General features: G+C 40.6%; 1 protein-coding gene and 2 non-coding genes across 3 annotated transcripts; 1 reads left to right on the forward strand and 2 right to left on the reverse strand.

The window, feature by feature from the left end:
- Positions 1–226: 226 nt before the first annotated feature.
- On the forward strand, positions 227–10708 carry MCM4 (minichromosome maintenance complex component 4). Its single transcript, XM_030943848.1, has 17 exons — positions 227–302; positions 439–539; positions 674–832; positions 1566–1729; positions 1815–1913; positions 2039–2134; positions 2222–2317; positions 2713–2851; positions 3267–3487; positions 4005–4125; positions 5517–5776; positions 6713–7078; positions 7252–7379; positions 8647–8854; positions 9356–9584; positions 9703–9836; positions 10182–10708. The coding sequence occupies exons 2-17, from the start codon at positions 470–472 to the stop codon at positions 10272–10274; spliced, it is 2583 nt and encodes an 860-aa protein (XP_030799708.1). The 5' UTR covers positions 227–302; positions 439–469; the 3' UTR covers positions 10275–10708.
- A 2545-nt stretch (positions 10709–13253) lies between these two features.
- On the reverse strand, positions 13254–13326 carry TRNAA-AGC. The gene has a single exon. It is a non-coding gene; the product is annotated as a tRNA-Ala (tRNA).
- Positions 13327–13703: 377 nt separating this feature from the next.
- Positions 13704–13776, reverse strand: TRNAA-AGC. The gene has a single exon. It is a non-coding gene; the product is annotated as a tRNA-Ala (tRNA).
- Positions 13777–16004: the final 2228 nt, after the last annotated feature.

The following is a 16004-nucleotide window of genomic DNA, read 5'->3' on the forward strand; positions in this document are numbered from 1 at the left end:
GGTTGCGGGGGGGGAGGCGATGTGCTATTACTGGGAGCAGCCTCTGTCTGTATCACAAGTAGTAACCTGCAGTATAATTCTTTCTCTATTGCAGCAGGTCGAGCGGGGCGCGACCGTCACGTCAGGGGTCTAGCGGTTTCATCTCCTTCCTCCTTTCCCTCTCGGTTCCGCATCCCCCCTTTCTGCCTTCGTTGGGCGCTCCCTTTGCGATCGCGCCTCGCCATTGGCCAGAAAGCCCGGGAGAGCGCGCGCACGCAGCTGGCTTTGGCGCGGAGTGCGGCGGTGTTTGTGGGGCTGTGCAGGTAGGTGGGGGCGGTGGGCCGGGGTCGCGGCTGCCGAGGGCAGCAAGGGGACGGGAACCCGAACCTGCCGGTCGGGGCTCGGCCGGTGGCGGAGCGCCCACCGCGCTCATTCTTCTCTCCGACCCCCTGCCCCCAGGTAGGACCGCAGCTGGAGCCGCAGCAGCGCCATGTCGTCGCCAGCCTCCACTCCCAGCCGCCGACGGGGCAAGCGCGGCCGGGGCAGCAACCCCCCGACTCGTAAGTGCTGCGTTGGGAAGGGGCCGGCGGGGTGGGCTCCCCTGCCCCGGGAGCGCTCTCCCATCCCCCGCCTCGGTCCGCCCGGTGCGGCGGCCTGGCTGTTGTAACGCCGGGTCCGCTTGTGTCTCTTGCAGCACAAGATGCTCGCTCTCCTCCTTCCCAGAAGCGTCGCACAGACGACTCCACCTCCACCGGGGACCTGCAGCCCATGCCCACGTCCCCACCCGCCGACGCGCAGAGCCCCGGCGCCGCCGATGCGCTGTTCTCCAGCCCGCCGCAGTTCCGCCACTCCGGTACGCGGGGCTGGGGCGGCTCCGTGGCTGTGCGGGCCCCGGGGATGCAGCCCGGGGACTGCCTGCACTGCCGTGGGAGCCAGCGCTGGGCCAGATCCGGCTGGAAAACGCTCGAGGGAAAAATGAGCGTTGTTCCATGTTTCTCACTTGAATTTAGTGTAGTGAACTCTGTAGGAGTGCAGTCAGTGTCTGGGGTGCAGATGTCTATCGTAGCTTCCAGTTAGCCTGGGAATATGCATCAGGGAATATACATTAGTTTTTAAAATTTATTTATAGAAAGAGTAATAAAACTGCTAACGCAGAAAGAATTAGTTGTTAGCCATAGAAAGCCTTTCTTGTTTTTATATATAGGATTGTTTTTAATTCTGGTAACTGTTCATTGTTTCACTTGCTCTACCACCCCCAAAATACTCAAAAAAGTGTTTCATCTACAATTTTGTATGTTTTTATGCTTGAACTCCAGTGTAGTTTTAAAACAAGTACTGCTGTAAAGTTTTACAAGGAAGCTTTATTTGAATTTCAGATCTTTGAGAAGAGCTATTAATACAAAGAAGAGCTCTAGGGAGACTGGCAACATCTTTATTGTGTGTTTTGACAAGACACTGGGCTTGACTGATACTACTCATTTTATGATAGAGTTGACAGACCAATGAGACAAATGCAGAGGCTGAATTTTAGTCTGCTATATATGTAAAATGTCTCAATAATCATTACAAACCACTTCCTTTTATAGCCATTCCTCTTGACTTTGACATCAGTTCACCTCTGACTTACGGCACACCCAGCTCCAGGGTGGAGGGTACCCCACGAAGTGGTGCCCGAGGAACTCCAGTCAGGCAGAGGCCTGATCTCGGCTCTGTCCGGAAAGCCAGACAAGTGGATTTACACTCGGATGGGGTAGGTGGATGTCTCACCTCTTGTACCTGAGAACTTCTTTTTGAACATATAAATATTTGTATATGCTTAATTTGTTTCCACGCAGCTGGCTGAGGATGTAGTAGCAACCGAGCAATCGCTTGGACAAAAGCTTGTTATTTGGGGAACAGATGTTAATGTGGCCTCGTGCAAAGAAAAATTCCAGGTGGGTTTTGTTTCTTCCTCTTTTTTAAATGAAAAGCTAGTTTGACTTAAACAAGTATTAGTTGAATCTGATACTGCTAAATTCTGCTAATTTTTCCTGATTATCTTTTACCTCTTAACATTCAGAGATTTCTCCAGCGCTTTATTGATCCACTGGATAAAGAGGATGAAGACATTGGCCTGGATCTTAATGAGCCACGCTATATGCAACGACTTCAAGAGGTAATTCTAATGCAGTAATTTCTAATTCAGATTTTCTTTTTTCAGTCTTGCATGCCATTGAGCTAAGATTTCCTAACTCCCTTGCAGATTAATATGGTTGGGGAACCATTCCTGAATGTAAATTGTGACCATCTAAGGTCATTTGATGAAAATCTCTACAGGCAACTGATCTGCTATCCTCAGGTGAAGTAGTGCACTTTGTTTTCTGGCTTTCGGGTAGTTCTTTCATATTTCTGGGTTTTAAAATTCTTGTTTAAATGCAGGGCATACTGTGTGTGTTTGGTACTTTATTTTACTGAATATAAGACACCTTGTTTCATAGTAGATGATCATAGAAACAGTGAGTACCTCGCACATGCAGAGTTAGCTGGTGAACTACAATGTCTGGAGTTGTGTGCTTCCATCCCTTGCAATACTCATGTGAATGAATAAATATGATCCAAACAGCATGTTTTGTGTTATGTAGGAAAATGTTCAGATGAAGTAACTTTAGTCATTACTGGCTGATCAGCACAAAAAATGCTTTATGCATAATTACTTCATTCTATGATTTAACTTGTAAGCTGTTTCTAATACAGGAAGTTATCCCAACATTTGACATGGCTGCCAATGAGATCTTTTTTGATCGTTACCCTGATTCAATACTAGAGCATCAAATTCAAGTAAGGCCATATAATGCACTGAAGACCAGGAATATGAGAAATCTAAACCCTGAAGGTAAATTTTTTGCTTGCCACGTTAGAAAAGAATCTTAAAGATTTCCATAAACTTAGTAAATACTAACATAAGACTATATAAAACTGTACTTGTCCATCCAGACCAATATCTTCCTTTCCTGTCTGTTTCAGAAGAACATGCTTTAAAGCCCAAATGAAGAATAATCTTATCCATAAAGGAAATATCTCCTGTCATCAGCTACTTGTGTTCTTAGTTCTGGAAGTGCAAAGGATGCTTTCTTTTGTATACATACTCCTGTAAATTAGAGTATTTGTATTATGCATTTTAAATTCTTTTTGCTTGAACAAAATAGTAGTAACCTGTCTACCTTCTGCCTAGAAACTATTGCAACGTGAAATTTTGAAGGTTATTTAAATTTTAGGAGGTCATGACATGAGTCCCTGTATTTTTGTAGACATTGATCAACTCATCACCATCAGTGGCATGGTCATCAGAAGCTCCCAGTTAATTCCTGAGATGCAGGAAGCATTCTTTAGATGCCAGGTTTGCGCTTTCACCACCAGAGTGGAAATTGACCGTGGCAGGATTGCTGAACCATCAGTGTGCAAGAACTGTAACACAACGCACAGCATGGCGCTGATTCACAACAGATCCATGTTCTCTGACAAACAGATGGTATGTTGGCTTAGGTAGTGGCTAAAATTACAGAATTGCTAGTTTTTGCTCCCACACCCTCCTAAAATCATCAAGAGCATTAGTTATGTATCTTGAGATTGAATGCTTTGAAAAGAAAAAGTGTTTTGGAACATGGAAATGGATGAAACAACTTAGTGAAACAGTAAGTCTACTTTGGAGAAGAAATTCATTAGTAGGATGGAATTAAGGATGTACATCTTTCAATGCTTCTGTATGAAAGCCCTTTTATATACAGTATGTTCCCTTTTGTCTAGACTAGGGGAGCCTTGTTTGTAGCAGCATTTTATTCATGCCAGTAGCAATACCAGAATTCTCATTTTTATAATCTCTTCTAATCAGCAATCAGTTTTGCTGTTTGTGTGGGCATATTTTGTTCCTAAGCAATGTTCCTGATTGAAAATGATGCTGAAGACTCTGTCAATACAAAATCCTGTTTTATGCTCTGTGGACAAGCTCTGCTTTTTTGCAACTGAAACTTATATGGTGTTTTTGCCAGATCAAGCTGCAGGAGTCTCCTGAAGATATGCCAGCTGGACAGACCCCGCATACAGTGGCACTCTTTGCTCACAATGACCTTGTTGATAAAGTTCAGCCAGGTGACAGAGTTAATGTCACAGGTAAAATTTGGTTTGAGTATTTCCATTTTTCTTTTTCATTGATCTTAACTGTGTGTAAAGGGACCTGATGGGATGCACTTTCAGATGCTGAGGGAGTTGGACACTTTCTTTGCAAGGCCACTCAGTTATCTTTGAAAAGTCACGATGACTCGCTAAAATACTAGAAAAAAAGCCAGCGGCACTCTATACAGTGAGAAGGAGACGTGGGGAACTGCAGGCCAGTCAGCTTCATCTTGAAGCCTGGGAAAGGTGATAGAACCAATAATCCTGGAAGCCTTTTCTTATTGGGACAGTGTTCTACACCCTCAGCAAACTTGCAGACAAAAAACGAGAAGGAAGCTGTGGTTGCCAGCATTCTCCTGGGCTGTATTAGGAGTGTTGCCAGCAGGTTGAGGGAGTACTGGGTCCAGTTGTGGGGTCTCCCAGGGCAAGGGAGACATGAACATACAAGAGTGAATTCAGCAAAGGGCTATGATGATAACAGAAGCTTTGATCATACACAGAAAGGTTGAGAAAGCTGTGACTGCTTAGTCTGGAGAACAGAAGGCTTGGGGGAATCTTAGCAGCATGTTTAGAAACACCTGCTTAGGTGTGGGTGAAGGGGTGGTAGTGTCAAGAAGACAAAGGCAGATTCTTCTAAATGATGCCCAGCGGCACACAGAGGGCACAAGCTGAAATACAGGCAACTCCAGTTAAAAATAAGAACTTTTTTACTGTTTGTGTGGTCGAGCCTCATCACAGGTTGACTGGCAAGGCTGTGTGGAGTCTTTGTCCTTAGAGATACTCAGAACCTGATGGGAGACAGTCTTTAGTAAGCAGTGGACTCCAGCTGACTCCAGTTTGACCCCATGATTGGGCTAGACATCCCCAGGGTGTCTGACCTTGATTCCTTTATTCTGAAGCTGTAGCTGAAGAAGAGACAGTCTCTTAAATAGTGTCTGCAGTCAGGAGAGTGATAATGTAGAGTAAGTCTTGTGATACTGCATCAACATATTATAAACCACTTTGCTTAAAAACAACTGCTGTAAAAAACCCCAAGCTGTTTGAAATGCATTAGAAAGCTGTCACTAAACTTGGCACTTAAAAAGAGGGGGAAAGGCTGACTGGAGTGGGAATTTCAAAGGCATCAAGCCTTACGTTTTTTTCAAAAATGCTTTCATTGTTGAGAACACTTTTGGTGCAAATGTAAAACATGTATGTCTATCTGCAAAAATGGGTCTGGACGACTTAAATATGGCTTCTACATGACTTACAGTGAGAAATTAAGAGGACAGAGTATTTAGGCTGTTTAGAAAAACAGCTCTACTCTTCCTGGGAACTTGTAAAATTTTTAGGGTTTGGAATTAGTGTGTTTCTCCATATCTAATGCTGTGATTGAAATTTGTATTTAGGTATTTACAGGGCAGTCCCCATCCGAGTTAATCCCCGTGTCAGCAGCGTGCAATCAGTGTACAGGACCCACATTGATGTCATACACTACCGCAAGACAGACTCCAAACGCCTGCATGGTGTTGATGAGGAAACTGAGCAAAAGAGGTTTACAGAGGAACGTGTGGAATTGCTTAAAGAGCTTTCTAAAAAAGCAGACATCTATGAGAGGCTTGCTTTAGCTCTGGCTCCAAGTATCTACGAGCACGAAGATATCAAAAAGGTGAAAAGTTCTTTATTTCTCTTGCAAGACATACATTTTTATGCGTATATATTTGTAGTTACTGTTTTTTGTTAATGTATCTTGAAACTTAAAAATTCAAAAAGCTGTTACCTGAGCAGTCTTAAAATGTCATGGTCTTGTCATGGTCTTGTCATGTGTATCATAATTCTTTTCAAGCTATTAAGGAATGTTAATTAGAGGAAAGCTAATTGAAAAGTTAGAAAGGCAGCAGAACTGGGAAAACTGAATTGCAGGATGTATCTTGGACATTTCTTGGAAATTCAGATTAATGATTATCAAAGGAAAGTAAGTACCTGTAACATAGTAACTGTGCTTGCTGAGAAGAGGTGTCCACAAGGGAAGAGTGGCTTCAAAATTATATATGGTTGACTCTGAATTATGGAGTATCAAAATATTTGCTTGGATGTATCCAAGAAGGGGCTGTTCCAATAAAGTGTCAACTGAGGTACTAGAACATTGTAAAAACTGCAATCAGTAGGAGGTCTCAAGTTAGTGCTAGATGTCAAACACTCCTCTTCCAAGTATATTCCTTTGAGATTTTTTTAATAATTATACATTATTATTGTTCAAAAGTTCCTGAAAGTATAATTCAAAACCATACAATGATTTATTTGTGAAATGGGAACATAGTAAAGACAGTTTCTTTTGTTGTTTCCTTCTCAAAATGCTGATAAAGACACATCAAGTCTAGGGGGTGGAGTTGAGGAAAACTAAGGACCCTTCATCAAAGGGGATTCTTCAGGTTCCAACCAAAATCTTGTTACAGCAACATACAAAATTTCTGTCTTTAATTTCTGTCTTTTAATGCTTGAAACCATGCAGATGCATTAAGTTGTGTTTGTTTTTCATATGTTTCAGCTGAACAGTTGGATTTGCTCTGATACATCTATACAATTGATAATTTCATTTTTATAGGGTATTCTGCTTCAGCTTTTTGGCGGATCAAGAAAGGATTTTACTCACACAGGAAGAGGGAATTTTCGTGCAGAGATCAACATTCTTCTCTGTGGTGATCCTGGTACTAGCAAATCCCAGCTGCTCCAGTATGTATATAACCTGGTTCCTCGAGGCCAGTATACTTCTGGCAAAGGCTCAAGTGCAGTTGGTCTTACTGCATATGTGATGAAGGATCCAGAAACACGGCAGCTGGTTCTTCAGACAGGAGCTCTAGTACTCAGTGACAATGGCATTTGCTGCATTGATGAGTTTGATAAAATGAACGAAAGCACAAGGTCAGTTCTGCATGAAGTAATGGAACAACAGACACTCTCCATTGCAAAGGTAAATGAAACTGAAGTTATTCCCAGGGGATTTTGCTCTTGCTTTACTCAGAGGCTTTCACAATGCAGTTTTTGACTACAGAATCCACTAATAACATTGGTTATTATGAAATTGGAGGGAGGTTTTGGTGGCACAGCTGCAGCTGGTTTCAGAGATGTTTTTCCTTTTGACAGGCTGGAATTATTTGCCAATTGAATGCTCGTACATCTATCCTAGCAGCAGCTAATCCTATAGAATCACAGTGGAACCCAAAAAAGACTACTATTGAAAACATTCAGCTTCCTCATACGCTGCTGTCAAGGTACTGAACTGCACTGCATGTGTCATTTTTAGGGGATGTTACACTTCCTCTTCTGAAAATCATTACATAGAATATAATAGGACTACTGTGCTGTTCACAACCTAATGGAAAACTTTTATAGCACATACTTTAAATGCTGTCCTTGCGATATCTATGTGAGCACAGGAGTGCCTTTTAGTATTTACATGTTGACGTTGAAGAGCAGGTGTGATAAGATCTGTAGGATCTCTTATTTAATTCTATGTTGTTTCATAATCATCTCCTAGAAAAGAGCTGTTCTGAAACTTAGGGTATTGATAACTTTAACAAAAATTCAGGATGCTTTTCTTAGCTCCATAAATATTTTAAAAGTGAAACACTGATGATCAGAGAACTTGGTGGCAGGGGGGTAGAATCCTAAGATTTGTGCCTGCTTCTTGCTGTTTTGTTCATCTGAGGAAGTAGCAGTGCTGGTCAGTCATTTGGGTAATAGTTGTTAGAACCACATTTAGTGCTTGCTGACAGAAAATTAAACTACGTGCTGGAATTGCGTCTTGTTAAGAATTTCCACAGTAACTGGAAATTTGAAGTACACTCACGCTATACTGGATATCCTGAGAACACTTACAGCTTAAATTTCAATTAAAAGCTGCTAGGTTTGAGCAGCATCTCAATTCTACCATTTATTGGATTTAAGCCTACAAAAAAAAATTATTGGTTGGCTAAAAATGCATTATCTATGTCTGCTTATAGTTGAGACTAATTGAATATATTGTTTGTAAAATTATAAACCATTTTCTTCAGGATTAAACTGCAAGTGCTTTTTGAATTGTAATTTTATTTAGTTGCATTTTTTTGCTGTTGTATTTCAGGACAGTATCTTTAGCAGCAAGTTCCATGCATTTGTTATGTGTGTGGGATTTTTTATTTGTGGCAGTTCCAACTTTCTTTTGTGGGGGGATGTGGGGTGTGGATTTTTTAAGGAAACAAAATATGTCAGCCTTGAATATGGACTCTGAATTTTGCAGAATGTACCTTTCAAAATTTCAAGTCCATAGGGTGTAAGCAAATTCATTATGTTGTTCTCTACCTTGAGAATTCCAGGAAATTTCTCTTTCTGTGTGAGAAATTTCTACTGAGAGTAGGAATTAAATCTAGGAATTCTTACCTGTACTTATTATGTCAAATTTTTCTAACCCAAGTACCTAAATGACAAGAAAGTATGCACTAATAGTAGTAATGCACTAATAACTAGTAATGTACTAATACTGCATCATATCCCATTCAGATTTGACTTGATCTTTTTGATGTTGGATCCCCGTGATGAAGCTTATGACAGACGCCTTGCTCGCCATTTGGTTTCACTGTACTACCAAAGTGAAGAAAAGATGGAGGAGGAATACATGGATATGGCAGTCTTGAGGGATTACATTGCATATGCTCGTAGTTATGTAAATCCCAGATTAGGTGAAGAAGCAGGCCAAGCCCTTATTGAGGTAAAGGAATTGCTGCTTAGAATGATCAGAGTCTTTACTGACTTGTCAGAAGTGGTGAGATTCCCTTGTACACACTCTCTATCTACATAACAACCTTCTGTAAGGTCCTTTAAAAAAAAAGGTCTTTAATGGAAAGAGGGATCAGATGAATCATTCTGCATTCTAACGTTTAGCTTTCAGATATGTTGGTTTGGTTCCATCACATGAAACACATTAAAGTCTACCAAAGCAAAATGCGTCATCATAGACACAAGTACTGCTATATAACACTAATCCAGAATTCTAAAGTGATTCAAAACTTGATTAATTACCATGGTTTAATTGCTTTATAATGGAAAAAAAAATTATTTGATGCAGATGAACCATGAAGGTGTGTGAGCAGAAATACAGTATTTGGAATGGCTTGCCAAAATTGCTCACATTCTGAAATAAGGTGGGGGATGCAGGGGACTAAAAAGGAATTAAGAGGCAGTGAACTATGTAGCCCTGTCTCCCTTTCAGGCGTATGTGGACATGAGGAAGATTGGCAGCGGCAGGGGAATGGTGTCCGCGTACCCCCGGCAGCTGGAGTCCCTGATCCGGCTGGCCGAGGCGCACGCCAAGGTGCGCTTCTCCGACAAGGTGGAAACTGTTGATGTGGAGGAAGCAAAACGCCTCCACCGGGAAGCGCTGAAACAATCTGCTACTGACCCGAAGACCGGCATTGTGGACATATCCATTCTCACAACAGGTTTGTGCTTCCATACTGTTAAAGCAGGGCTGCTGTTGGGATTTTGTGGTTTTTAAAATTTAACTTAACCTCTCCTCCTTAGCTGATTGCTAAAAGGTGTTCTCTTTGCTTTCATAAGGAATGAGTGCAACAGCTCGTAAGCGGAAAGAGGAATTGGCTCAAGCCTTACGGAAGCTCATCCAATCCAAGGGTAAAGCACCATCTTTGAAGTACCAGCAGCTTTTGGATGATCTCCGAGCACAGTCTGATATAGTAAGTTTCCTGCTTTGTTTTTACATTTCCATTAATGTTTAAAACCATTTTGAACATTGTGGTCTTCAAATCACATTATGGAACGAAATGGAAACATGAGCTATTTGTTAGTATGACTACAAAACCAGTTCTTTTGCAGAGAAATGAGTTTAATTTGCTGTACCTTAGTTTATTCTGGCTTCTGGAATTAGCAACCTCAGCTTCAGGGCTCCAGGCCAGGCTTCAATTCTCACATAGAATGAAAATTTCAAATAAAAATACTAGAAAATTGATAGAAAGTATAGCATTTTTACTATGTTTGAAGTGTTTTCCCCATCTTTATTTGATTTGCTCCTTTTCTTTAAGGCTGTCACAAAGGAAATGTTTGAAGAAGCACTTCGTGCCTTGGCTGATGAGGACTTCCTGACTGTGACTGGAAAGACAGTGAGGCTGCTGTGAGTTACCCTGTGCTTGAGAGCCTGCTGTCACGATTTGTACTTACTCAAGGTAATGTCAGCCTGCAAGATCTTTGAGATTCGGGACTATCATCTGCTCTGACAGGCCTTTCCCTGCCATGGCTCCTCTTTGCCTTACTGTATTGCTACTGCAAGATTTTCACAGCTTGGGCTATCACTTGCTATAACAAGGGTAGTCATGATTAAGTGGCATCACTGTCATTATCACTGTCAAGATTTTATGGAAATCCTCATGTCAACAATACTATTTACATTTTAGCTAAATGTAATTACTAATATGGCAAGGGCTTTGTGTTTTTATGATGTTTTTTAGAGCACGGTAACAATATTGCCTGTATTTCCATTTGAATTGTAAAAACTCAAATGACTTTTTAGTAATTGCAGTTTTTACTGTTGGTATTGCAGTAAGCTGAAATAAAATTATTTGACTTAAAAAGGACTCTTGTGTTCATTTCAAGTACAAATCAGCATATCCTGTGCTGATTTTGCATCTAGAATTCTGCAATTTTTTGGAAGTTCTTTCTGAGAGCATTAAAGGTGCTCTGCTTTTTTGGTTTTTTTTTTTGAGTGTACTGTGGAAGTATCCTCAATGTAAGAAAGATAGATTCTACTTGAAATGACATTTCTTTACTTAAATTTTAAGTATGAGTGGTTTCTTTACTTCAATTTTAGTTCTGACTAATTAAGATTACCCATCTTTGGTGTAATGACATATAATCAGTCCTGAAAGAAGAAGGTCTTGTAGCTTGTTTACAATAATATTCCCAAGGGTATGGTATGGGTGATTTTTTAATAGAAAAATACAAGGCTGTGTCGACCTTCCTCATCTGTACAAAGCAGCATGATTGCTTTATGTCTTCTTTTTTATTTAAGTACAATGAGCAGTTTAGAATCTTTGCATAACTGTTTCAGCCAAACTTGAAATTGGATGTTACTGAGAAATATTCCAAACTGTACTCTGCCTTCACTTCATGAAGAGGGAAAAAAATAATCCATCTATTTACTGACTTGAAGTGATCTTGGATTATACTGTGTTCATCCTAAAAGAATGATGAGTCTTTCTCTAATCATTAGACATTCCTGAGACAGATGTCTACATTGTCCACACTGCTTGCAGTTGATGAAATAAAAAATTACATATCAAAGATCATGATCAGAAATAGTTTTTTATTAAATAGGTTTACCACAGCTTGTTGTGGGGAGAAGAACAAGAACCCAGTGGCAACACATTGTGAACTGAGAAAAACTTGGCTGAAAATAAGTGCTTACACAGCAGCCATAAGGTTGCCCTAGACTTCTCAGAACAATGGGATTTAGTGTGACCATTCCAGGCATCTACTGATCATACTGAAAGTAGTCACATTTGGGTATGCTATGAATTTTCAGGTAGGCATCAGCGTTCAAGGGAAAGATTAAGTTTTTTACTCCACAGACACACCAAGAAACGGAATAATAAATTTTGCTGATTCCACACACATTTTCTTCCTCATCCATGAACAGACTGAAGATGTGGGGAAGTAAGGCCTTTTTGCACACTGTGAGGTGCTCAGTTAACATTCAAAACAACAAATTTAGTGTAACTGGTGACTGAGATCTAAAAAGCTGCACTTGGTGTGCAGCTCCTGGAAGGGTCAGGGGAAAGTGCACCATAATGAAACACACAATGTCTGGAGAAGGACCAGAAGAAATTAATAAGACTTTGGGGAAAGTCAGTGAATCACATGGTCAAGGTTATCTCTGAAACTCTAATACAAGTGTGCTTTCACATATGTGAGAGGGATCAGCCTCTTAAAGGCATCTCTGCAAAACGGAAGTAGGAGAGAAGTCTGAGGAGCTCAATTATAGGCTGCACACAGGCCATAGCTAAAATACACGGATGCTGTAGTGTGCTTTCCAGGACACAGAGTTGGGAGGAAAGCAGTGACACCTTTTAACTGGAAACTTGACTGATGCAGCTCATACTACAGCTTCATAAAGATCATTAAAGAAAGAAGATCCCATATATCTGGGGAGGGATCACAACAGACAGCTGGGGAAGAACAAGCATTCCGAAACTATTTCCACTGTGTGATCAAGATACATTGATTCAGGTCTCTATCCATCGTTCATCCATTGTGTGCTGATTTTGGATGCTGTACAGTTAATTTTCTTCACAGTGGCTGTTGTGAGGATATATTTTAAATTTGTGCTGAACACAAATCAACATGGTTGATAATACAGAGAGATGTGTTTGTTATCGCTGAGCAGGGCTTGTACAGAGCCAAGGGCTTTTCTGCTTCTCCTATTTCCATGTTGGCATAGGAGGTAGAGAGGAGACAGCCAGGACAGGTGACACCAACTGACCAAAGGGATATTCTAGACCATACAACAACATACCCAGTATATAACATGGGGGGAAGGAGGAGGAAGGGGGGGACATTTGAAGTGATGTCATTTGTCTTCCCAAGTAACCATTACATGTGATGGGACCTTGCTGTCCTGGGGATGGCTGGACACCTGCCTGCCCATGGGAAGCAGTGAGTTAATTCCTTGTTCTGCTTTGCTCATGTGCATGGCGTTTGCTTTCCCTATTAAATTGCCCTTATTTCAACCACTGAGCTCTCCAGCTTTTACACTTGTAATTGTCTCCCTGCTGGTGGGGGAGTGAGTGAGCAACTGCAGGGCTTGGTGACTAGCTGGGGTTAAACCACGATACATTGTTTTTCATTAGGCATGGAAAAATGTCATACTGCAGAATTCTCTTCCTGCTCAATTTAATTCACACTGTCCAGGAAGTCAACTGTTGAAACAGAGGACTGACCTATGCAGTTATATAAGTTTGATTTAAGTAGTAAGGGCAGAGGAAGAAAAGGAGGAAGGAAAAAAAATCAGTTTTACTCCAATGAAAACAAAACTAACATTTTACAGAAATAGTTACAGATTTCGTTTGGTAGTGTGGATGAATTCTTGTCTGGCAAAACACTGGAGAATGCGGGCATCGATCCCGCTACCTCTCGCATGCTAAGCGAGCGCTCTACCATTTGAGCTAATTCCCCCCCTTGAGGTTGCCGCTGGGATCACACAACTCTGATCCACTGCAAGCGTCTAAAACCGCAGCCCCGCATGTAGAATCAAGTTTTCTCTCTTGCTCTGGCCTCTCTGCTCGCAAAAGAGAACACGTTCAACTTCGATTCCAAAATCATACATTTGTAGTATTTCATTTAGCATTTCCAAATCAAGCAGCAAGAAACAAGGCAAACTGGAACAGACATGTTTTCCAGCTTGTTTGCATGTAATAATAAAAAATTATCTCGTTCGTTACTTGCCGTTCACGAAAGAAAGTGCGTTGTGGCATTTTGCTTTCTTGCTGTACGCGTCAGGCCTTATTTAAGCACTGAAGAATTTTTGCTCCCACGAGGAGCAAAACCGAGAGTGGAGAATGCGGGCATCGATCCCGCTACCTCTCGCATGCTAAGCGAGCGCTCTACCATTTGAGCTAATTCCCCCCTGCCACCTCATTGCTTCCTGTAGCTTCAGAGTTCAATAGTTATAAATACAAACTGCGCTTTTTGCCTTTATTCTACTTTGTCATCGCGGAGAGTAACCCCAGGGCAGCCGTTCTGAACATTTAAATACCGCCTGACCTGGAGCCGCCCCTGGTTTTGCCCGAGATGACAAAACTACTGACGCGGTAAGGCGGACAAATGGGATACGGCGCTTCACGCTAACGTGTTTGACAAACCCGTGCCCTGCAGCCTTTCAGTGCCACCTGCCACACGCTAGATTTGTCCTTCTCCTACACTCAGGAAAACTGTGAAAAATGCATATTTTATTATTGGTTTTTCGCAAATATGAAAATGAATATTATAGGTCTTGTGTTAGAAAGTTATGCTGTATTAATTTTCTTAAGTAGTGTGTTAAATATTAACAAAATACTAAAATAGAAACTATGCTATGTAGGATACTTTTTTTAAAGAAAGGACTCGCACCGAGATAGCAGTCACAGGACACCTAAATCTTTCAGAGAAAGAATTTATTGCTCTCTTATCAGAAGAAACTAACTTCTTCCTGCCTCGCTCAGCCATGAAGACGCCGTCAGGATTCAGAGGAAGAAGCTGATGATGACCAGACAGAATCCTGTATTTGAATGGAATTTATGCATCATGCACGAGGTGTATGAATATGCAACAGGCTATTGTCTTTAAGGATTAATCCTCTGTTAACCTGTGTCCTTTTTCGGGCTTATGTTGTCCAGAAAGAGGTACCCGGATGTCCATAACTCTTTGTTTCTATTGTCTCATATTGTCCTAATCCAAATTGTCCAAATTATTATTACTATAATTATATTACTATTTTTATAACCATTTTATTACTAGTAAAGTTTTAAAATTTTAAAAACAAGTGATTGGCATTTTTCACACCATCTTACATGAAAACCTAGCAGCACTCACAACAAATTCATTATCACGAAACAATGTTGTGAGTTACATAAAATACATGTTTTAATAATTGAAAATAGTGCAGAGATCTTTCCTCACTTGGGCATTAAATAAACTTATTTCTGCTTCTAAAAAACATTCTAAAATGTTCTGTTTCTAAAAATGTTCTAAAACATTTTCTTGTGAGCCAGATGGGTGAAGCTTTAGCCCTTTTCAGTGGCAGCAGAGTGAGACATGGTGGTGAAAAACAGGGAGAGGTGATCTGCCTTTTTCATGACTCTGACTGCACAGGGTTGATAAAGAAAACTGTTCATAGAGCTGAACCTCGTGAAACACGATATGGGAGAGATCCTGGCCACAGGCTGCAGGGGACCATCAGTGATCATAACATACACACATGCCTGTGAGAAGGACTGAAACTGCTTTTGCATATTTGCATATTTCCCCCATCAAGTCTGCTCAAGTGAGGTAGATAAAATCATCTCCAATATAATGCAAGAGGTGTTAAGGATAAATTTTAATTTTTTTTATTGTGCAGAGACTGAAGTTAGGCAGGAGAATATTTGAATTTTAAGAGAATGTTTACAGCCACAATGTAGTTGTAGTTCCACATCTCGACCTGTAATTGGATTGTAACAGATTTGGAGTACTACCTTACCTAGGACAAGTTGTAACTTGCTGATGCTCAATTTTGAAATTTATTTTGTTTTGACTGGTTGCTGCCATCCAGTGGGTTAAATCCTTCAGAGGAAATCAGCAGTACCTGTATTGTTGAATTACTGTACACACTTTAGTTTACCAGCAGGACTTAGTCCTCTGCATTTAAACAGAGGATATCAGTGTATCCACTCTCTCTGTAAACTATATTTTCCTTCTTAAAATCCAGAAAGCATTCTTTGATTTAATAGCCTGTGAATAGAGGTTTAGCCATGTGCTTCCTACTGCAAGTCAGTCAGTATGACTACAGCTGAATTTTTCTATTTAAGAAATGTGCTTAGTAACCCCATATATTTAAGATGCAATACTATTTGGACAGAATTATCAAAGTCAATAAAAAAAGGTGGACATACAAATAATTTCTAGAATATAACACAAGAATATATGAATGAATTTTTCCTCTCCAAAAACTAAACATGAACTTTTAAACCACTGTATTTATAATTTATTTATGTTTAATGAGAAAATAAAGTTGGAAAAGGAACTAAAGGCTCAAAAAAAAAGGAGAAGAAAATCTCACTGTGCTTGAGTGACTTCTAAAAGCAATCTTTCTAAATTTACAAGCCTTTTTGTATTTG

This window comes from Camarhynchus parvulus, chromosome 2, assembly GCF_901933205.1.
Source record: "Camarhynchus parvulus chromosome 2, STF_HiC, whole genome shotgun sequence".
NCBI classification, from domain to species: Eukaryota; Metazoa; Chordata; class Aves; order Passeriformes; family Thraupidae; genus Camarhynchus; species Camarhynchus parvulus.